Here is a 23,783-nt window from a genome sequence, read left to right on the forward strand (position 1 = left end):
TCGCAGATGAAATAGATGTGCACTTGCATACTTCAATGGGCGGTCACTTTTTTCCTTTCACATGAAATGATTAAACTTAAGTTAGGTTCCAGGGGGAAAACACATCCGGAGATAGAGATGAGTAAAAAGTTGAAAAAAATTATGAAGACTTGCGTTATCCTCTAGCCTTTGTTCAGTTTTTCCTTCTTTCCATCTAAGATTTTACGTTTTCAACCATTTATTACTTTATGCATTCGTGATTTAGTGCTTCGTCATGCAAAATGGCTCCCTCGTATATGTGGCCCGCATGTTTATGCAAAGGAATCATGAATGTATAGCTATTCAGAATTACAAAATTTATGGAGAGGAATTCTAAGTCATAGGATACAAAGGCTCCACTTAAAGGAACGTTTGAAAACACGTAACAACTAGATCACAAAGACGCGCTTAACGTTGGCTCTTGAAGCTTATTCTTTAAAAGGGTCTTTTCTGCCTATAATAATGTCCACCTGAATTGATTTACCTCAAAAACGTTTGAATTTCAAAAGTGAAAAAAATTAAATTAACACAGAAAAACAAAGAAAACTGTTTTAGTCAACCCGTTCTGAATCTCGGAGTTTGGAATTCTGAATGTACTAAAGGAGGGCAATCATTGAGATTAAAATTTTTGGTATCTCAGAGATCTTTCTATATTTTTAATCAAAGAAGAGAAAGAAGAAGAAGAGCATTTTAGAGAAAGACCAGACGAATTTCAAATATTTTTCCCATTTAAAATCACGTTCGTAGTGTTATGAGCTTTTAATGAGCACAGAAACATTATCTTACACTTAAGCGATTACACAGTCAGTGGCGTGGCGTGAATGATCGAGTATCGATATTTCCCCATTTGAAGCTATGATGAAGAATCGATTATTAAAGTGTTCGTTGCGAACGCCCTGTTTATCGATATTTTCCATGGGTTCAAATGGCAGATCAATCGATATCGCAAAGCACGCCACGCCACTGTAAAAAAATCCGCAGCATTCCAAAGTCGACGAAGTTTCATCTTATACTTAGGTTTCGCAAATGTAATAATAATCCTCATTTTTTCATATCAGTTCATGAATTGATGTAAAATTACATGCAATAACCTCGAATTAATGTATCACCAAAGTTTGAAAGATTGCTATAAACCATTCTTGTGCAGCACATTACACCTCAGATTGACTTTAAATATTTTTGGTGATTGGATTCAAAGATAAGTTAATATATTAGTACAGACAACCAAGTGAACAGGTATTATAAAGTAAGTCAATTATTTGTTTCTGAAAAGATTACGAAAAACAACAACAAATTTTTTGCCAAGTAAACAGATTTCAAAGAGGGGATATTTTTGATTGAATTATGTAGGATTCCCTCATTTTCAATTCAATCAATTTAAATCGGAGATCACCTTTCATTGAAATGAAAGTTGTTTTCAAGGATCGACACTATCTCTTGCCTAATGACGACTGTTAAACGTCAAGTTGGGGAGTGTGGGTCTTGCTTGCTGGACAAGCAAAACAATTCCCTAACATTGACTTAATCAGTCATCATTTGGACAGCATTTTGCAATTAGGAACTATAAATTCCGGCTCAGTTTAAAACAAAAACGTATGTGCCATTAGTTTCCCTATGCACATAAGTGTTTTTTCAGATGAGCCAGAATTTACAGTTCCAAATTGCAAAGCCAGAATTTACAGTTCCAAATTGCAAAATACAGTCCATTTAGAGGTCAATCCTGCCGTGTTAAAGAAGAATGTCGTAAAAGCCTCTGGCTGTTGCCAAATTTCGTTTGATAAAACAAAAATTTTCGGAGAATTTTACTCGCGATTTGATTTTCAATGTCTGAAAATTTCAATACAAAATGTTTATCACTTCCCTCAAGAATAAATATTTTACGGTCGAAAATTTGGCAACACTCAAACGTTCAAACGGCATTTTGCCTCAGCACGGCAGAGCAATATAAAGACCACGTTAAGCAGAAAGCAACCAAGCCATGCTGAAGCCAAATTTAATTGGTCAATTTAATTTTTCACATAAAATTGGTTGAGCGGATTTTTGAGCAAATTTCAATGAATTGTCTACACAGTACGCTGCACAAACTTTCTCTTAAAAGAAATTAAATTGCCCAGTTAAATTTGGACTGCATTTTGCAATTTGGAACTATAAATTCTGGCTCATCTGAAAAAAACACTTATGTGCATAGGGAAACTAATGGCACATACGTTGTTTTTAAACTGGGCCGGAATTTATAGCTCCTGATTGCAAAATGCTGTCCATTTGGCATTAGCTGATGTGGCTTGGCTCCTTTCTGCTAAACACGGTTTATGCAGTAATCTCCGAAACTGATTTTAACACCATCAATGGCTTTTAGATCTTAGAGATTCTTAGATTCGAGAGGTTAGGAATGTATACTACCTGTGGTTAGACTAATTTCCATGGCCCGCTGTCGGTGGCCGAGGACCTTGAACTGCGGCAGCGACACTTCGTTCGACACGCCGACCGAGTTGGGACCCTCGTTCCATTTATATCGGATATCGCGCATCGTATATCCAACTGTATAACACACAATCCGAAACCTTCACTCATCGCTTCCAATCACAGTACACGTGCAGTGCCTTAGCATGATTTGCCATGAATCGATCGATTTGCCATTTAATCTTATGGGAAAGGATCGATTATCAGGGTTTCCCTAATAATCTATTCTTTACCGTTCCTTCAAATAGCAAAATATCGATACTTGATGATTCATGCTTCGCCACTGTGTACGTGTCGTCCCGACAACAACCGAACCATCGCTGCACCTCCGTCTACCTACCCCACCAGAAGCCGGGCAGCTGGAGCCCATGGACCGGACTTACAGAGTTTCGCTGAGGAGTTTATACCAAAGATCAATACATAACTAACCTTGAGAAAAAATTAGGAATTTAAACAAAAGCATTGGATTGTCAGACGGATAGTGCAGGCATTATGCAACGATAAACGATTCAATCGTTTCAGCGCAGTTATACCGTGCTGTATAATCGTTATGGACCAAGGAATCCATTAATTATTTAATTTTATAAAAAACCCCTCTGAAAAAATTACAGATTATGGAGAGCTTTCCGAATCTTCAAATATTTCCAACTCTGATTTAAGTGTAAAATAAATAATAAATAATTCGTTTAATTGAAAAAAAAAAAAAAAAAACTCTGATTTAAGAAAAATTTTGGGCGAATAGCACTTTAAATCAGTCTGAAAGTTTTATTGAGGTTATGCTGGACGGTATGGATTAGATTAGGATATAGCGGCAGGGAACTTCAAAACAGAACGAACAATTGGTAAATGTATTCAAGAATTCAGTACCTCCTTTAAGCGAAACTCTGTCAAAGCATGAACCCCGCAAAACAATCACGATAATGGAGGTTAATGGATACGTCAACTTAGCGACGATTAAAACAAAATCATGTTTTTTCACCAAAAAATCCGATTGCAAAACTTCAATAAAAAATACAAGTGAAATGATACGGCCAATTTGTTGTTCAATTTGTTGACACCCAGACATTCAGCAGAATTCACTCAGAATCACACAGCTGGAACTTGAAATACTATTAACGTAAACGCTATCGGCTCTTGTCAGCCCTGCCTCTCACTGTTAGCATTCGAACATAAGACAGCGATAGAAGATTCTATGCTCGTGTTGTTGACGTGTTACGTAGCCCATCGAAACGCCTTCATTTTGAAAATATGCAATCAGCATATCCTGAACCATTAAAATAGTTGCCCGCAAGACGCCTTCCAGGTGTCCGAGTTGATACAATGGATTTGGTGATTTCAAAAAGACACACTTAGTACAAGACTAATACTTTGTAAGACACGGGCAATATTTTTTTTTTTTTTTTGAGGGGCAATTTATCTCCTTTTACTGAGCGTATGCAAACCGACATATTTCACATTTCCTGATCTATAACATCCCATCATTAAAACAGGCGGACTCTGTTGCTATTTCTCCACACCCATTTTCCTCGTTTTCGAGTGATCTGAAAAGGAGCTACTCTTTCACGAAGATGGGGCACAGTGGTGACGTCAGAACTAGAAGAGTATATTACGTCACGAAGTGCCGTCTCCACTCTTCGATTATCAAGACGATCAATCGAGCTGCAGTGTGGGTAATCAAAAGTTCCCGAAACTTCACGTTAACTAACGTTGAAGAGAGGAGGAGGGGGGTGCGGTTATAGCGCGGTTGCCGCCACTTTCTTGAAGGTTTCAAACAGTGGCGAGGCGCGAATACCACCTTAGGCCATGTTTGCTATCTTGGATTCTAACATTTTGAAAATTTGACCAGAGATTTGAGTTTCTCGTCAAAAAATATCTCCAGATTCCGAGTTTCAAGAAAATCGATCGCACAGGAGCTTATATAGCATTTTGGGCCCCGTCCGTCATTTTGGAATTTAAAATTTTGAAAATGTCTCTAAAAATTCGAGATTCCCGTAAAAAAATACCCTGAGTTGCTTAAAAATTACTTGAGCAGAAGCCAAGATTGCATTCATTTACTAAACCTATGCAGTAACAACGATTCACGGAGAACTTCGAGAAATGTAATTTGATGAGTTTCCTACAAATTGTAATACATAAATAGTAATTCCGGATCTTAGGAACAAATTTTGACTTTGCAATAATCGGACATACCCGAGTCTTAATGACCCTCATTAGTCACAAAGCTCGGAAACCGATCGCAATAGAGTCAGGTTGTTTTAAGTTAGGTCACGCAACTAAACTAACTCTCCGGCAAAGCTAGAAGTATCACTCGATTTGAAGGCGCTCCAATCCTGAAGTTGTGCACACTGTTTCTACAACTTCGATCAAATAACTTTCTAGGCGCTCTATGAGTACACTACATGCTGTCATGCTGGCAAAATAATCAGCTTATGGATAATTTAGTGTTGCCAAATTTCATCTGATCGGCGAAATTAAAATTTGCGTATTTTGAATTAACACAAATATTACTATTACATCGCATCTACATATATTAATTCAACATAACACAAATTTTAATTACATCGATCAGATGAAATTTGGCAACACTAAATTATCCATAAGCTGATTATTTTGCCAGCATGACAGCATGTAGTGTACTCATAGAGCGCCTAGAAAGTTATTTGATCGAAGTTGTAGAAACAGTGTGCACAACTTCAGGATTGGAGCGCCTTCAAATCGAGTGATACTTCTAGCTTTGCTGGAGAGTTAGTTTAGTTGCGTGACCTAACTTAAAACAACCTGACTCTATTGCGATCGGTTTCCGAGCTTTGTGACTAATGAGGGTCATTAAGACTCGGGTATGTCCGATTATTGCAAAGTCAAAATTTGTTCCTAAGATCCGGAATTACTATTTATGTATTACAATTTGTAGGAAACTCATCAAATTACATTTCTCGAAGTTCTCCGTGAATCGTTGTTACTGCATAGGTTTAGTAAATGAATGCAATCTCGGCTTCTGCTCAAGTAATTTTTAAGCAACTCAGGGTATTTTTTTACGGGAATCTCGAATTTTTAGAGACATTTTCAAAATTTTAAATTCCAAAATGACGGACGGGGCCCAAAATGCTATATAAGCTCCTGTGCGATCGATTTTCTTGAAACTCGGAATCTGGAGATATTTTTAGACGAGGAACTCAAATTTTTAAAATTCCAGAATCCAAGATAGCAAACGTGGCCTAGAGTAGTATTTTGGCTTTTACAAAAGTATCTATGCTTACATTCAAGATGTGTGTTTATTTTGCATTCATTTTCAAAATCAATTTGCCCTCAGCTAATATACACCTTGATATGGGCGCTCTTCAACAAAGATGATTATGTTGAATCTCTCCTGTTCCTGATTATTTCTAGCAGTTCATGACGTCATAAGCACACAACTGTTGACGTCATCGGAAAACCCGTTGATGATTTTATCGGAGCACCCGACTCGATGTTGACGTCATTATGGAACTCGTTGATGCTGTCTCCATGTCTTAAATATCATAATCTTCATGTTTAAGAGTAACGTTTTCATTTTATATAAATAACTGCTTAATAAACTATATAATGTGCTACATAACTTTGCTTCTTGTTTACATCTTATCAGTCCTAATTTCCGTCTGGGCTGATCACACGCGCTTTAAAGTAGTGGTTTTTTAGCCTTGGTTTTAATTTTTTATTTGTGTTGAGCGGTTGCTAAAGGCTCGGGTGTCCAGCCGAAACGTCCTGCATATTGTGTTTATTATTTTTAGTCTTCTTTCCCACTGATTTTTTGTGTCTTTTTGTCGTATATATAATAAACTTAGATAGATACAATGTATCGACTTGTGCGAGAGTATCATTATTTATTTAGTTTCGACGAGGCATGGCAAACACGTTCGACAGGGCAGAGATGACAGAGCCGATAAAGCTGTCAAAAGTTAATAATTTTCGGCGAAGACGAGAAACTGGAATCAGAAGGACAAAAAGGGGGGGGGGAGATGAGTTATAGGGAAGGGGAGAGGAGATTGGGGGGGGGGGGGAGCGGAGAAAACGCCACAACCAAGCAACGTTACGGAGCCGCTACGTCACAAACGCTGACACGCTGCCGTTTCCGAAACTCACCGCCCGGTCGCCAAACTGGGCGTTATTTCGTATCGAATTTCGATGTCTCAATCGTTATCGGTTGACTTTGATCGATAGATAGCACCGGTATGATAGGGGTCTATCGATTGACGTCACTCGATGACAGTGGCGTGGCGTGCTTTGCGATGTATCGATTGTTCTGCCATTTAAACCTATGGTGAAGAATCGATTATTAAGATGTTCACTGCGAACACCCTGATTATCGATCCTTTCCCATACGTTTAAACGGCATAACAATCGATATATCGCAAGACACGCCACGCCACTGCTAGATGACGACTCGGCAATCGATTCGCGGGGCAGCGAAGCGGTTTTGAGCGTGGGGACGTGACAACAGGCACCTATCGACGGAAGTGATCTTTGCCGGTGGTTGGGGATGAATGGGCGGGGGCGGGCGGAGGGTGACTGCCGACGATTTTATTTCACCCGACGACGGTCGACTTCCGTGTTGCGGAAAAGAGACGTAAGTGGATTTCCGGATGAGGCTCGAGACATAAAGAAGCATGCTCTAACTGTGGCTCATGCAGAGCTGCGCTCATGGCTCTCTTACGCGACACGCAGTCGAGGTGTGCACTGCCATGCTGCCGAGCAAAGGAAGAACGCCGTATGAGCCTTCAGACGTTGCCAAGTTTCCTTCGATAAAAACCGAATTTGTTAGAAAAATTGTGTACATTATTGTCCAAAATTTTCAGACAATTTTGCGCGCAATTTAATCTAGAATATCTGAAAATTTCAAGGAAAAATATGCATGCATGTTGCGAAAAGTACACGTTTCATCAAGGGAAATTTGGCAACTCCCGAATGTTCATACGACATTTTTCCTCAGCACGGCAGCATGCTAAAGAAAAACGTCGTATGAACCATCAGGCGTTGCCTAATTTCCTTTGATAAAACGCAAATTCCCTGGTGAACTTATGAATATTTTTCTTCCAATTTTTAAGATAATTTGTTCGGAATGTCACCTGAAGTCCCTGAGAATTTCGAGGAAAAATATTCATACCTTTCTTTCAAATTGAAAATTTTATTGATGGAAATTTGGCAACTCTCGAATGTTCAGACGGCGTTCTTCCTTAACACGGCCGAGCAGGTCTCCGGGATGTGCGGCCAATTTCATCATGGCGATGGTGCCAAAAGTTGAGTTCATCGGTTTAATGAGTCTGTTACACACGGCATATCAAGGGCTAAGGAACAGTACCGCCTAGTTGGACGTATTTCTGCCAAACGGAGCTATGTGCATTATGACGTGAGCCCTGTTATACACATATTCCTATGGGTCTCAGGGCTCATGACTTAATGCACATAGTTCCGTTTGGCAGAAATACGTCCAATTGACAATTTTGGCGAAAATGAGTCAGTGACTTTGCCGCGTTCTTCAGTATTAGATATGTAAGCTGATGTTTTTAGTTTTTACCAATTCCGCGTGAGAGCGTTGCAAAGACGCTGTAATGGATAGATAAATTGCAAGTTTAACCTAAAAATTACAAATAAGGCGGAATGCCCTCTATGTTAATCGCCAGTTTGCAGATAGAAGGTATCGCTCCTTAGACAATGATATGCAGCTAACTGAAGCTAGCTTCAAACAACTTATGTGTTCCACCGCGATTTAGTGGCGTGTTGCCTTGCTGAGGAAAACTATTCGAGAGTTGAGAAAATTTTATCCGATAAAACACTCATTTTTGAGGAAAAATACGAATATTTTTATTTGAAATGTTCAGCTATTCTTTGATTCGACTTGCGAGTAAATGTTCTGAAAAACATGTGAAAGTTTTCCTCAAATGTGTATTTTCTCAACGAAAATTTGGTTACGTTCGAATAGACATTCGGCGTTTTTCCTTAGCACGGCAGGGCGGCAAAAAATGTTTAAAGGGGAGGGGGAGGCTGACATCAGAAAATTCTAATGGAGGGTATTCAAAGGTTTATAAAGGAGAATAATTGCCAAGATTTACCGTATTGGGGCAGTAGTAGTAATTGCAGAGCATGGCGAGGTTGTGACTTACGGACGTTCTTCATCAACTACACCTATGAAGTCAATGCACTACTTCGCACTTTTTACATTTTGCAATGGGTCAGTTGCGTTGGTTACATAATCGTTTTTTGATGCTTGTGTCTTGTAGATTAACTGAATGTAATAAGAGTTGTCCCAACAGCAACTTTCTACGTTCAATATTAACCATGGTATGCACTACCGCGGTGGATGACGTCATAAATCAAGTTTTTCAAGGCGCGATATCAAACGGTTAACATTCAACGAAGAAAGTTGCTGTTTGCAGAAATCTTATTATTTTAAGCTGATCAACAAGAATCAAGCACCAAAAACACGATTTTGTGACCAGCGCAAATGACAGACTAAGAAAACTATTTTCTGCTCATCTCACTGGAAAAAAAATAAAACACATTGGATCTAGAGTCCAGACTCTTGAAAACATTGACAAGAAAAAATACTCTTGATTCAATCAGATTTAAGCTTAAATCAAAAGGAAATCCGCTCAAATTAAGAGGCTTGGTTCTTGATTTAAGCTTAAGTCTGATTGTATCAAGAGTATTTTTTCTAGTCGATGTTTTTAAGAGTCTGGACTCTAGATCCAATGTGGTTTTTTTTCCAGTGCCATAAAGAAACGTAAGTTTTAGTCAATAGCGGAATATATATCGTCTATAACGGCCAGAGATAGAAGTTCCTTTTAGCAAAATTTAGTTCGAATAATATCGAAACTGTGAGGGCACGTTGATGAAATAGAGGCTCCCATCACTGGTTGTGGCGCGTGGGGTTAATTCGCGTCGCATTGCGTTTTGGCGCTCTACGATGATTAGCCGGCACTACAATGGGATGAGGGCGAGCTTGAGTGCAATGAAAACAAGGCAAGAGCAGAAAGGAACAAAGGCACGAGGAATGCGCCGGAAACGGAAATCACCTCGAGTGGTTTGGATCCAGCTCCCACATAGCATAATCGTGGTGTAATCTCCTTACTCGCAGATGAAAGAAACTGTGCAATTGAAAACTCTGCAGCCGCTCTGTAAAATCGTCAGCGGGCCGATTATTGAAATTTTAAAGCAGCCCGATAAGACATCGAATGGAGATGTTCCATGTGCAAGGAATTTGCGATTTGATTATTGATTCTTATGTAAAAGTTTGCGAGAAACACGATGGTGCCACTGGTATTCTCTGAAATCAACTCCCAAGTCAAAAAAAGCTCCCAAGTTGAGGCCAAAATGGAGGGGATATCCCACGCTATCCTGAGAGTCCACCTCTACATCATGACAAACTCTCCATGCGAAGATAGGGAGCAAATACATTAGCAGTAATGCCACTTTATTTGGGGACTCCAAAACTGAAAACACGGCAACCTTGCTTATGTTTTTGCTCCCTATCTTTGCATGGAGAGTTTGTCTTGATGTAGACATGGACTCTCAGGATAGCGTGGGATATCCCCTCCATTTTGGCCTCAACTTGAGAGCTTTTTTAGAGCTAGGGAGTCGATTTCAGAGAAAACAAAAGGCACCATCGTGTTTCTCGCAAACCTTTACGCGAGAATCAATAGTCAAATCGCAAATTCCTCAAATATGCAACATCTCCATTGCCGCAAGGTGACGATTAATTGATTTATTGAAAATTTGGCGGCGTCTGATGGCTCATACGGAGTTTTCCCTTCTCACGGGAGGAGCGGCCTAGCGCCGGAGCTGGAAATCCACGCGAATGCCACTCCGACCGGGCCGGGGGAACGTATCCGGGGGCGGCGGCGCGGGGCGGTTTCCGTTTCCGGTGGCGCGCGCGCTCTGGCGGCGGCCGGGGGAGGCGTACCTGTGGAGAGCTTGATCTCGGTTTCCCGCTGGCGGTGCCCGAGGACGAGGAACTGGGGCAGCTGTACCTCGTTGCTGATGCTCACCGACGTGGAGCCGTTGTTCCACTTGTACCTGATGTCCCGCATCGTGTAGCCGACTGCTCTTGACATAAAAACAACGGCCCGCCAAAAACACACACAATACAGGTTTAGTATCCTCTGGAATCCAGTTGCGGGAGTCGCTATCACTCCACAAGGCAAAACCATTTTTTCCCCTTTTGAGAAGAGCGCGAAGATTTTGGGATCACTCACTCGCACAATCAAATTAGAATAATACCTTAAGGTCCAGTTACACGATCAAATTGAGCCATCAAACTGAAGCTCTGATTGGTGGAAAAATACTTAAGGTGGGGATGAGACCAATGAGAGGCCCAATTTGATGGTTCGATATGATCGTGTAGTCAGGCTTTTAAAGAATAGGGTATGACTAGAGTAACTTTAAACTTAGAATATCTGTATAGAGAAAGTTAAGACAACGCAGCTCATGGGTGTCACACACGGGAATAGAGATTACACAAATTGAACGTTTCTCGTAATCTTTGATCAATCCATTCCCGAATTCCTATCTCCGTTCCCTCTCTCATTCCATTTGTTCCTTGCCGTACCCATCATTCTCCAGTCCATTCCAGTTGATAATCCTTGCAATTGGTGAAAATGTAATCTTTATTCCCGTTTGTGACTCTGTGGAGGTCTAAAATACGGGAACCGATCAGAAATGGATTCGCACTGTCTTCACTCTAAGTGAATATAAAAGGACTCCATTTATACTGAGAGTAAAGACAATGCGAATCCATTTCTGATCGGTTCCCGTATTTTGGGCCTTCACAGTGTCACAAACGGGAATAAAGGGTATATTTTCACCAATTGTAAAGATTATAAACTGGAATGGGACGGGAATATGGGGTACGAAAAGGAACAAATGGAATGAGCGAGGGAACGGAGAGAGGAATTCGGGAATGGATTGATCAAAGATTACAAAAACGTCCGATTTGTGTAATCTTCATTTCTGTTAGTGACATCCATAAGCCGCGTTGTATCAACTCTCTCTATAAAGGGATTCTATTAGTTTCATCGTCGATATACATTATTGACGATTTGACAATCGATCATTTTTATCAATTGAAGTTATTAAATTTGACGTGGAAGTGAATGTTTCCCAAAATCTTCACTTTTTTTTAAAAAAAATAGGGGGAAAAAATCCTCTGTCAGGCATTTGTTAAGTACTTGAAGGAGGAGGTCAATGGATGATCGTCACTGTAAGTTGGCACTGAGAAAAAGTAAATTCATTTTTGCGTGTTGAAATTCAACATTTCTACATGATACTTGAGAATTCAATGTCTTCAAGGCGATGCTTAAGACTCTGGTTTGGTTTAGTTATTGTCTTAAAGGGCGGATATTCACAGGCTAAGTTTCAGGACAATTTTCTACGAATCCCTCAAACTCAAATTATTCCATGATACGTTAGAGAGTCGTACCTTCCTTTCCCAGACGAAGGCATGTAACTCGATTCCAAGGTTGCAAAATCGATTCGAACGATTCAATCTTTAAGAGCATATACGAACGCACCTTTTGTTGAAAATTTGAATGATTTTTACATGAGATCAGAGGAAAGTTCATTAAAATTTTCAGCTAGAAATTCCCAAGATTCTCCTGGTAAAAACACAATTTACATGCACGGGGATATTTGGCAACGCTGCAGTGTAATTACGATCTTAAGTGAATTTCATTTTTTACTATTCCTGATTTTCATTTGGTCCTCAACTTACAGTGTAGATCAAAGAGCGAATGATATAGTCACATGAAACATGAAGAATGACAGTGATTCGAATGAGACCGGTGAGTTAAGTCGATGCATTTGTAGTTCTAAAAGTCTCTGTTTCTAATACACAGAGCATCCAATACGTTTTCCCCTAAATCTATTCCTGAAGCGAGAGAGAGAGAGAGTCTATTTTAGGTAATAAAAAAAAACCAGTGTCCAATACTGGCATTGAATTATAATCTTAGCTGTGGATACAGGGATCCCTCTATTCTGGAGTAACGTCGATGCCCTCAATATCATGAAGGAGACATAATAACAAACCATTCAGGAACCATCAAAAATGTTTCTCTGATTTTATATTTCGAAATTATTTGCAGTGGAATTTTAAAATGAGTGTAGTTAATTCAATCACGAATTGCTCTCTTCGAAACTGAGAACTCGATCTTTTTCAAGATCGAATGAAGGAGAGTTCCTCTTTGTTTGAAGCTGTGATTGATAGCATGAAGATCAGTTAAGAATTATTCTGAAAAAAAAGTTGAAATGTGGGAATGACTAGATATCATCGTGAGGATTTACCTAGTTCATGCATAGCAAAGCAAAACTATTACGCGCAAATGCTACAGCTTACGGAAAATTGAAGTAGCTATGGGAAGAAAATGAAAAGAAAATATGAAAAACAGCTGTACAATTAGTATCGACAATATAGCAGTTGCTCGAGTCGGTCATACCTAAATTTTTCCGATTTTTGCAATGTGAAGTGTTGCCCCCCCCCCCCCTCCTTAAGTTTTGTCAGTTTTGCAACGCGCGTCGGACACATGATGTAATAACTAAGTGCAAAATGTCGTGACAAATAATTCTGAAAAAGAAAAAAATCGATTTATTTGCATTCCTTATGACGAGGTGGGGTTCTATATGTGAGAGAAATTATATATGATATCTATCGCCAGACGTAGGATGCAAAGAATCAAAAATTACTGAGTGCCAGGGCCGGATTAAGGGGATGGCCACATGGGCCGCGGCTCATGGTGGCAAATCTATAGGAGGCGGCAAATTTTGCAATTTTTTTAAATGTAGGTATAAAAAAAACGGATTTAGAAGAAAAAATTACAAAAAAGAGAAGGCGACAAAATCTCTCATTTCCTGAGAGTATAATAATTTCTAATTTTGTCTTCTTTCAGAGATACAAGAGACAGCACCTTTAATTATTCAAGTTAAGAGAGAAACCAAATTAATAAAACACGCAATTTGGCCCGGAACTTAGAGAGAAATGATGACGAGGACTTGAGATGAAAAGAAGTTGCCCTCGGCGCAGCGATCGGCATGTAACACATATTAGCGCCTACAAGACTGCACGAATACTTCACGCATTGCATCAAACAGAGTGCGGTCATTGCGGTCAGCGTAAAACGGATAGCGCCTACAAGACTGCGTGAATACTTCACGCAATGCGTCAAACAAAGTGCGTTCAGCAGCGGTCGGCGTGAAACTCACAGCGCCTACAAGACTGTTGGAATACTTCACGCATTGCGCCAAACACGATGCGGTCAGCGCGGCGCGGCGGCGGAAGTTAAAATCATTAATTCACATTTATGTTTGTTCTTTCATAATTTTTTCGTTCATTTCTTATGAATGGAAGGCCTTGTCCACACAGAGATAGGTTTACGAAACTTAACTTTCGCACAAAGTTCCGTGAACTTTTGCTAGTAGTGTTGACACGGCTTTCGCAAAAAATGTGTCCAACACGAGTAAACGCATCTTATGCACCCCTCCCCCGCTGGCACGTTCATTTGATGGTTTTTATCGATGTTTCAAAACGAATGAGAAGAAGGCGGCAAAATACAGGCGGCCCATGGGCGGCAAGTAGGTAAATCCGGCCCTGCTGAGTGCGTCGGAACAGTGGCGTGGCGTGCTTTGCGATATATCGATTGTTATGCCATTTAAACCTATGGTAAAGAATCGATTATCAAGGTGTTCGCCGCGAACACCCTGTTTATCGATCCTTTTCCATAGGTTTAAATGGCATAACAATCGATATATCGCAAAGCACGCCACGCCACTGCGTCGGAAGCATTGGGGTCGACGCGCAGTTTTTTGACTGAAAGAAGTGGTTGCGACTCTTCCACTCCGAGTTATTACGTCACTACTCTTTTTAAGTGTCCAACCATGATGCACATATCTTGTAGTCATCTCAGGTATGCAAAACTGTGAACTCCATGCTACCGTGGGTGGTGAGGAAGAACGCCATATAAACCTTTAGGCGTTGCCAAATTTCCTTAGGAAAATCACGAATTTTCGGGAAAATTTGAAAATATTTTTCTCCCAATTTTTCAGATAATTTTGTTGGCAATTTTACCTGAGGTTCTTGAAAATTTCTCGGAAACACAATCATAATTTCCCTCAGAAATGAACAATTCATCGAAGGAAATTTGGCAACTCTCGAATGTTCATACGGCGTTTTCCCTTAGCACGGCAGCATAAGGTGATGAGGACTAATCAAATTGTAGAGGGCGCTTCTAGCCCTCGAAAAGGGACGATATTTTTCCACCGAGCCACGTTACGGTCTTCCCCTGACTGCATCCATGGTTGCAACTTTTCATGAAAAATAAAAACCTGGAAATTTTACGTACATAGTGAAAAATTCATGAAAGCTATTGAAAAATATGTTGCAAATACATATTTTTGACTCCGACAATGAAAAAATAATCAAATAAGGTATTATCAGTACTATAGCGATTGTTTCAGATTTGCTTTTCATGTTCCACAAATACAAAAATCGTTCCTTCCTTGCATTAGCTGTTTTTTAACGGCGAGATGCATACTCCTGCCCCTGCAAATTATGAAATATTTCACTGCCTCATGAAATTTTTCACGGAATTTTCCAATCTCTCATGCACATATCATTTCACTGGTGCAGCCCCGACTGCATCCTTTGACCCGAGTGCGGCGCGACCCGCGAAAGAACCCGGAGCTCAAAGTTGGAAAAAAAAAAAAAAAAAAAAAAAAAAAAAAAAAAAAAAAAAAAAAAAAAATGAGCGACTGGGTCGCGCCTCGGGGAGTTTTTCGCACAAAGGCCCCGACCCGGGCGCGATGCGTCGGTCGAAGTTGCCAAGTTGTGCGACAAAATGCGGATATTTTGTATGCGTTCGAACGGGGAGGAATATATGATCTTCCAGCATTATCTAGCAACAATGGCGTCGGCTCATTAAAAGCTCGTCCCGCCTTTGCATAATGCAATAATTGTACATTCATGGAGCGTCCACGGCTCGCCCTAGCCCCCCCCCCCCCCCCCATTAACTTGTTTATGTCCCCGGCCCCGGACTCGTATCTCGCTCCGAAATCCTTTTAAGCACTCCGCCAAGCGCGCCGACTTAATTTTTCTTCACCAAGACGGCTCCTCTAAGCGTCGCTGACATATTTTAATGGTTATGGCTTCCTATTATGTCCCGCCGAGGGGGCTACTTATGGTGCGTGCCACTGTCGTGTAAACGAGCGCTGGTGTCGCACGGTTAGAGTGGAGTGCTCCACTCGTTATGGAAGTGGGATCCTACAGTGACTGTCCTGGAAGGCACGCTATCGAAAAACCCGGGTCGAATTTTGCAGGCTCTTTCACATGGAGATGCAACATTCATCGATGAGTCCAAACCATACTGTCATCCGATCAGAAGCTCTGAGTTGGGACTCGTCCATAGATAAGTGAGGTAGAGGGACCTAGAGTCCTTACTGACCCCTTACCGAGTCCCTTTATACTGACAGTCAAGACAATGTGAATCCATTTCTGATTGGTTCCCGCATTTTAGGCCTCCACAGTGTCACAAACTGGAATAAAGATTACATTTTCACCGATTATCGCAAAGATTATAATGTAGAATGGACCGGGGAATAACGGGTTTGACAAGGAAGAAACGGAATAAGAGAAGGAACGGAGAAAGGAATCTGAGAATGAGCCGATAAAAGATTACGAAAAACTGCCGATTTGTGTAATCTTTATTCCCGTTTTTTTCCAGTTAATTAATTCTTCAGGCGCGCTCTTGGATTTTACTGCTTGTTTTAATAATATCCTACGTAAGGTCATATGTTGAGGTTCTGCTTTTAAACCTCTCTACATCACAATGTACACCAGGACCTTCTGGGTAAAGGAGCTGTTCAAGTTACAACTATGAATAAGGCCTTACCTTCGGTAACTTGCTCTCCGTGGAAGCAATAATCTGTTATCGGAGAAATCTCATGAAAGTAAAGTCAAACTATAATATCTTTGTTCCTCGTTGGCACGGAGACTAGTCTCAGCCTGTACATAATATTTCAGTTTTCTAGCTCTGTACTGGTGATTACCCAGCGCGAACATTCAAAGTTGTCGCAAGTGTAGGGCGATTCAGGGATATGAGGGAGTTGTTCGCAAGTCTCGCGTCGTAAAAGTTTTCAGATAAAGTTCTGAGTAGTAATTTTGTACGCGCAGTCCGTGCGAAATTATGAGATCAACGATAAATAGACTTTCTGATCTATGGGTTTATTTCTGAAGTGGGTTATCTCGACTCTGTCGAAGATGGTGTCATGGTGGAGTTTATTTAAAATATTCTGGAGCTACACCCGAGAATTTTTTCTAGTTCGCCCAAGCTTTCCGAAAAGGGGGAAAGCGGAGGAGCTTTCCTTGAGGAAATCATAACTTTTTACTCTTCCTTTTTTGGTATGAGCTTCAAGATTACTTCCTATCCAGAAAACAAAGACTTCAATCTGTTTGAGAGTGCCTCTTAATAAATTTATTTTTAGGGATAAGCAATACAATTGTTTACCAGGCGAAAGGAGGTAACTAAATTTCAACCTCGCAAAATTTCCAATAGAAACTTTATTTTAAGAAGAAAACTTTTAGGTTTCTATGGGTGGAGAGCACGATATTTCTTCTGATTGCCCACGCAGATCAGCAAAAGTTTGAATGGAAACTGCGCGATAATATTCTGATACAAATTTGAAGTTTTTGAGCCAATTTAGCAATTTTGAAATGGAGTTACAATCTTCGCCTTGAAAACGATGATATTTGAGAATGGAGTTACACTATTATTTTGGATCCTGATTCTCTTGATTATTTTGAATGTTTTGATTTTTCGACGTACTTACTCTCGAGCTTCACACCTTTGTCTGAAATTCATCGGAACTTCAAAAAATTCAAAAACCCAACGAGTCCCAGCTGATTGCACTACGTCTACGAGAGGATTTTAGCAGCCAGAGTATCAGTTGGGAGAGATGCAACTAAATCAGCATAACAGCGAGTGGTACGGTATCATTTTAAATTGAAGGCGATTGATAAAGTTGACCTTCCGCTCTGGCGAAAGTAGAGTTATTTCTTACGGAAAATGTCTCGAAAATCACGATGAGGAATGTCTGAAACACACTCCTAACATCAAAATCTGCGTAAAAATATGCGTTTTTTAAGCTTCCCGCTTCAAAAATGATACAACGGCACAGGTGATCATTACATAAGAGGAGTCGTCTCATCCAACCCTTGCGCACTTCCTCGAATGCTTCCTCGCGATTTGCCCGCGGAAGCGGCAGCCATGTTGAATATTGCGTAGCATTCTAGTGCGCAGGGGTTGGATGGAATGAATCCTCTTACAAAGTGCTCACCTGTGCCGTAGTATGGTTTTGGAATCGGGAAGCTTAAAAAACCGCATATTTTTTTCGCAGAGTGTGAAGTTAGGAATGTATTTCAGACATTTCCGATGCACTTAACATGATTTTCGAGCCATTTCCTACACAGAATAGCTCCTCTCTCTGTTTTGATTAAAAATTACAACAGACCCGTTGAAGACAATTAATAAATGTCTCTTTCCCTGGCAAAAGTTTCTAATACATATACATCCATTTTGAAACGCTACAATGGGCCTGTTGTAAACTTTTGCTAGAGCAGAATGAAGAGTTGTTTCCTACAGATAATGCCTCAAAAATCACGATGAGCGCATCGGCAAAGTCTGAAATGCACTCATAAATTCACAATCTGCGTACGAAATTTGCGTTATTTTGAGCTTCCCGCTTCAAAAACGATACTACTGCACAGGTGAACATTTTGTTAGAGGAGTCGCTCCATCGTCGGCAATATTCATCATGGCCGACGCTTGCGCAGTTCCTCGCGTAATTCGAGGAGAGTTCAAGGTCAATTAAGGCGGGCGAGGAAAATATGAACGTAAACACGCCGATTGTTATATGGTTTAATCCTGTTCAAAATTTGGGCCCAGGTGTTATCTCGTCCCATCACACGTGTTTTGGCGGACTGGCGTCGGCCATGATGAGTATTGTCGCCAATGGAACGACTCCTCTAACAAAATGTTCACCTGTGCCGTAGTATCGTTTTCGAAGCGGGAAGCTCAAAAAACCGCAAATTTCTTACGCAGATTGTGAAGCTATGAGTGCATTTCAGACTTTGCCGATGCGCTCATCGTGATTTTCGGAAACAACTCTTAGTTTTGCTCTAGCAAAAGTTTGCAACAGGCCCAATGGGAGGGAGGAAATGAGCGAACCTGAACGAACTTGAACTTGGTCGTGCGAGAGCAGAGGTGGATCCAGCAATTTGGCAACACCGGGTTTTCTCCATTCAAACCAGTGCTAATTAATCGATTCATGTTGGTGTCGGAGCACCAGCGGGCTGATTATTGAAATTGATAGACAAAGCTATAGACAAATATGACAAAAGCGATATGGAGGGAACCTATTGGTGGAAGCTGATTATTGCAATGGACAAAGGCAGTAGGTAATAGACTAACTAACGGCAATCCAAGAGAAACCCGCCAGTTATAAGTCCATCATTTTCTCCCTTAGTCTGTAAGAACCACACATTTCAACCAAGAGGATCGCTCCATACCCCCTGTGCCTTCTTTGTCTATCGCTTTGTCTATCAACTTCTATAATCAGCCCGCTGGCCCCTCCGAGAGTCGATACATTTCCATAGGTATAAATGGAGGAAATCCGGTGTTGCTAAATTGCTGGATCCGCCAATGTGCGGGCGAGCACGGAGCCGGGAGATTTCGGGCGGACAACGAAAACGGACGTGATTCGACGTTAATTCGCCACAAAATGAGTTAATGAAATAAGCGGGGGCAATTCTAAACGCAGCAAATCCAATTTCCCGTCGGACGTTTGAGCTTCGTTATCAACGGCAGTCTTCGTCCGAATGACCCGAGCTCCTCGCCAGGAGTTGTCGAACTTCCATCGCGTAACATTTATTCACTTTGATAGATAAAGCGGTAGACAAAAGAGACGGAGGGAAAATAAAGTGATCCTATTCGTTGAAACGGGTGGTTTTTATAGAATAAAAGGGAAAACAGTAGACTGACTACCGAGTCCCCCGTGAGTTGCAGTTCGTAAGTCTATTACTTACCTCCCTCGTCCGTTGCAACTACTCACTTGCACCAACGCAATAACTTTGCTCCATCCCGAATAGCACAGTGCAACGAAAATATTGAAGTTAAATTGCGATTTGATTTCAATACTATTGTAATTTTTTTGCCATTTAATTGCGATATTTTTACATCATTAAGTCAAGTTATGCCGATTTTAAACAATCAACAAAATGAGCTCCATGTGTCAGAAAGATAGGCAATATGCAATGCGATGGAAAATTGCAACTTATTTCAATTTTATCGCAATAAGTTTTAATAAATAGGGCCTCTTCAAATATGAGCTAGGCAACATACACAACATTCAGTTGAATTGCAATATTTTTACTATGTAATTACTACTTATTGCAATCTGTGCTACTTGGGTTTTGTCCATCTCCTTGTCTGTCACTTCATCTACCAATTGGACTGCATTTTGAAATTTGGAACTATAGATTCTGGCTCTTCTGGAAAAATACTTATGTGCACAGGGAAACTAATGGCACATACGTTGTTTTTAAACCGGGCTAGAATGTATAGTTCCAAATTGCAAAATGAGGTCCAATGCAAATAATTAGTCTGCTGGAAAAGGAAAATAAAGTTTTTCAGGGGGTCTATAAACTCGAATTAAAATGGTTTGCCTTTTCCTGGTTTTCCTGGACCTAAATATTCTAGTTCCCTTTGTCTTTTTACATCGAAAATTTGCACACTTAAAACTGTTCAACAGTCTCTGGCGCTAATTTCACAGAAAAAATGGCAGGAACTTGCGAACTATTTTTCTCCAAGTATCAATCGTTGAATTCACCGAAATTGCAATCACTTATCGAGACTAATTCTTCTGTTCACTTTTCAGAGTGTAACCAGACCCGACTGTCTCCGTTTGATAGTGTAAACAGCGCTGAGTTTTTCAGGTTTCAATATTTTTCAAATTTCGTGTTCTTACCATACAATTCTCCGACTTGATGAAATTTCCTTACAATTCCGGGTTTTTCGGGCACCCTGCTTCTGTACAGGAAGAGTTAATAAGACATCTTGCGGGTCTTGCGGATGGCGGGGGGAGAGGGATTAGAAAATGTATGACTTTTTCCACAATCTCTAAGTGATTCATACCCAAATTTCTTTCTAATCATTTTGTCATCTGGCTTGCCCTAGCTCCTGGTCAATTCAAGATTATAATTTTTTCAACCAGTGAAAGTGTAATGTTTGTGACTGCTTGTGCAACCATGCACGGGGGCCTTTATTCAATGGGCTACATTTTAATGGGCCTCTTGCAAGCTCCAGCTACAGCAAAAAAAAATAGTGATTTCTTGTAGAAAATGGCTTGAAAATCACGACGAGCGCATCGGGAAAGTCCAAAACACTCCCAACTTCACAATCTGCAAAAAAAATGTGCGTTTTTTTAACTACCCGCTTCAAAAACGATACAACGGTACAGGTGATCATTCCGCATGAGAGGAGTCGTCCCATCTAACCCCTGCGCACTAGGATGATACACAATATTCAACATGGCTGACGGATCCGCGCCAAAATCGTGAGGAAACACCATGGTCTTTATCAGGCAGGGAACATCTAAATATGAACACGCTTGTTGAAAAAATCCCGTCTCGTTACATGTATTTCAACGGGTTGGCTTCGGCCATATTGAATATTGGGTAGCATCCTAGTGCGCAAGGGTTGGATGGAACAGTGGCGTGGCGTGCTTTGCGATGTATCGATTGTTATGCCATTTAGACCTATGGAAAAGGATCGATAAACAGGGTGTTCGCAGCAGTGGCGTGGCGTGAATTGCAATATATCGATTCTTATGCCATTTAAACCTATGGAAAAGGATCCATAAACAGGGTGTTAGCAGCGAACACCTTAATAATCGATTCTTTACCATACGTTTAAATGACAAAACAATCGATACATCGCAATTCACGCCACGCCATTGGGATGGAACGACTCCTCTTCCGAGTTCCTCAGGTGTGCTGCAGTATCGTTTTGAAAACAGGAATCTTTTTTTAAAAAGCCCATATTTTTACGCAGATTTTGCGGTTAGAAGTTTATTTCAGACGTATCCGCTTTGCTCACCATAATTTTTGAGCCATTTATATAGGAAAAAACTTTTGCGACAGGCCCATTCCCACCCTGTCCGGCGGGACATTCCCCAACACTCTTGAGTCTTCCTCACCAATACACGCGAAGAAAAAAACCTTGTGCGTGGGACCCGAAGTTTAGGTCATATGGATCTCTGAAGTTTTCGGATTGAGCATCTGAACATTTTGGGTCCAACTGCTGAGGATTGGATCACACATCTGAAACTTCGGTTCTTACATCTGAAGAACTTCGGTTCTCACATCCGAACAACTTCGGTTCTCACATCCGAACAACTTCGGTTCTCACATCTGAAGTACTTCAGATGTAAGAACTGGAGTTTCAGGCGTGTGATCCGAACCTCGACAGCTAGACCTAAAGTGTTCAGATGCTCAATCCGAAAACTTCAGAGATCCATATGACCTAAACTTCGGGTCCCACGCACGAGGTTTTTTTCTCCGTGTACAACTTCAGCCTACACTTCTCACGTTTTCCATGAAATGCATGGATTTTTGACAATCTGGCGCCTGCGTAAAGGAGTGCGTGCCCGGGGGACATTAGACAATATTAGATCAATCAGAAGTCATAAACGTATGGGCACTGTGTGCCGGTTTATGAGCACGGTGGCCGACCGATCTAATCGCGGAGGATTTTAATTGGTTATAACCGTCAGACGGTGTTGCCAGACGGTGCTGAAAAACCAGTACTTTCCCTTATTTAAACTCATATAAAATATCCCAATTCCATCACAAAACTCGGAAACCTCGCCGTCAGACGTTACGGCACGCACATAAATGCCGCTCGCTCGTATATCGTCAAATGGTGCCAAAAAATCAATTTTAATCGCTCCGAGTGGTACAATTTTGCGATCAACTTGACAACGAATTACTGCGGGGTAGTCGAATCGAGAGGAATTCGAAAAATTGTACAGTATTAAAATTGGTATTCGAAAGAGTTTAATGGGGCGTGTGACAACGGTGCAGAGGTTTGGTCCCGTCACTGTTTAAAATCTAATCTAGCATGCTGCGCCTCTCACTATTGAGTAAGGGGGGTTATCTCGTTCCATGGGTGTAATGTAACTAGTGATGACCCCTTTTTCCCTCTTTTTCTTCTGTGAGGGTACAACGTTCGATACCTCTGTTTAACGGTTCCTGATTCGTCAATAAACGACGTTGTATTGTGGCAGGTGCATTATTGGGTCATCGATAAAACCACGATTTCTCTTACTACGTCACCAGTTATCATAAGCGTAATTATTGTCACGTCTAAGATTTTCCATCAATGATGTCTTCGATGAAATCATGATACTGCTAATCCCTGATCCTGACCTTAACAGAATCGGATCTTTTAGAAACAAAATACGGCGAGAGGGAGAAGAAAAAGTGAAAAAAGGAGGAAAAGAGAATAGAAAAGGAGAAAAAAGGGAAATAAATAGGAGGAAAAGGGGGAAAACAAGGGAAAGAAGAAAAATATAAATTTTGTCTTTCTTTCCTTCGTCTTCGTCCTCATTTTCTCCATTCTCTTCTTTCCTCTTAAAATGATTCGTCATTGCCACTAATGTGGTCGAACTGGCATGCGATACATCGCATTGATGATGTCAAAAATCTTGCCAGATTTGGAATTCTTTGCCAAAAAAAGGACGATGGCCCCTGCACATGTGTCTAAAGAAAAATTCTGAACTAAACAATTGATAAAAATTTAGAGAAACAAAAGCAAAATTTGGGTTGGAAAAAACCTCGCATTCGATACAGACATTGATAACTGTATCGAATGCGAAACTTTTTTCCAAACAGGAGTCTGCTTTCATTTCTCTGGTTTTCACCAATTTTTTGGTTTAGAATGATTCTTGAGGCTCATGCGCAGGGGTTTTCGACCTATTTTGGCCTAAAAAACAGGAACCGGACGAATCATCTTAACTTTTTTCTTACTAATGTTCTTCCCCTCCCTTTTCTTCTCATTACATTCCTCTTCTTCTCCTTCTTTTGGCATCCTTTTTTCCCTTCTTGTCCCTCTTTCTCTCATTTCTTTCTATGCTTTTTCCTTCTCCCCTTTCTTCCAATTTCTAGTACGCCTCGCGTAGATAAAGTTAAGAGTCGTGAGACCCGAGTCAGTCAGACCGGCATTATAAAGTCA

At 40.7% G+C, this 23,783-nt stretch overlaps 1 protein-coding gene across 9 annotated transcripts in view; it reads right to left on the bottom strand.

Moving 5' to 3' along the window:
- Positions 1-23,783, bottom strand: part of Rdl (Resistant to dieldrin) — a 334,060-nt gene that overhangs the window by 62,490 nt on the left and 247,787 nt on the right. For all 9 annotated transcript variants that reach the window (XM_072305142.1, XM_072305143.1, XM_072305141.1 and 6 more), the window contains exon 6: positions 2,419-2,556. In XM_072305142.1, coding sequence (XP_072161243.1) covers positions 2,419-2,556 — 138 coding nt within the window. The remainder of the gene's footprint in view (positions 1-2,418; positions 2,557-23,783) is intronic.

The sequence above is a fragment of the Bemisia tabaci genome, chromosome 10 (assembly GCF_918797505.1).
Source record: "Bemisia tabaci chromosome 10, PGI_BMITA_v3".
In the NCBI taxonomy this organism is placed as follows: domain Eukaryota; kingdom Metazoa; phylum Arthropoda; class Insecta; order Hemiptera; family Aleyrodidae; genus Bemisia; species Bemisia tabaci.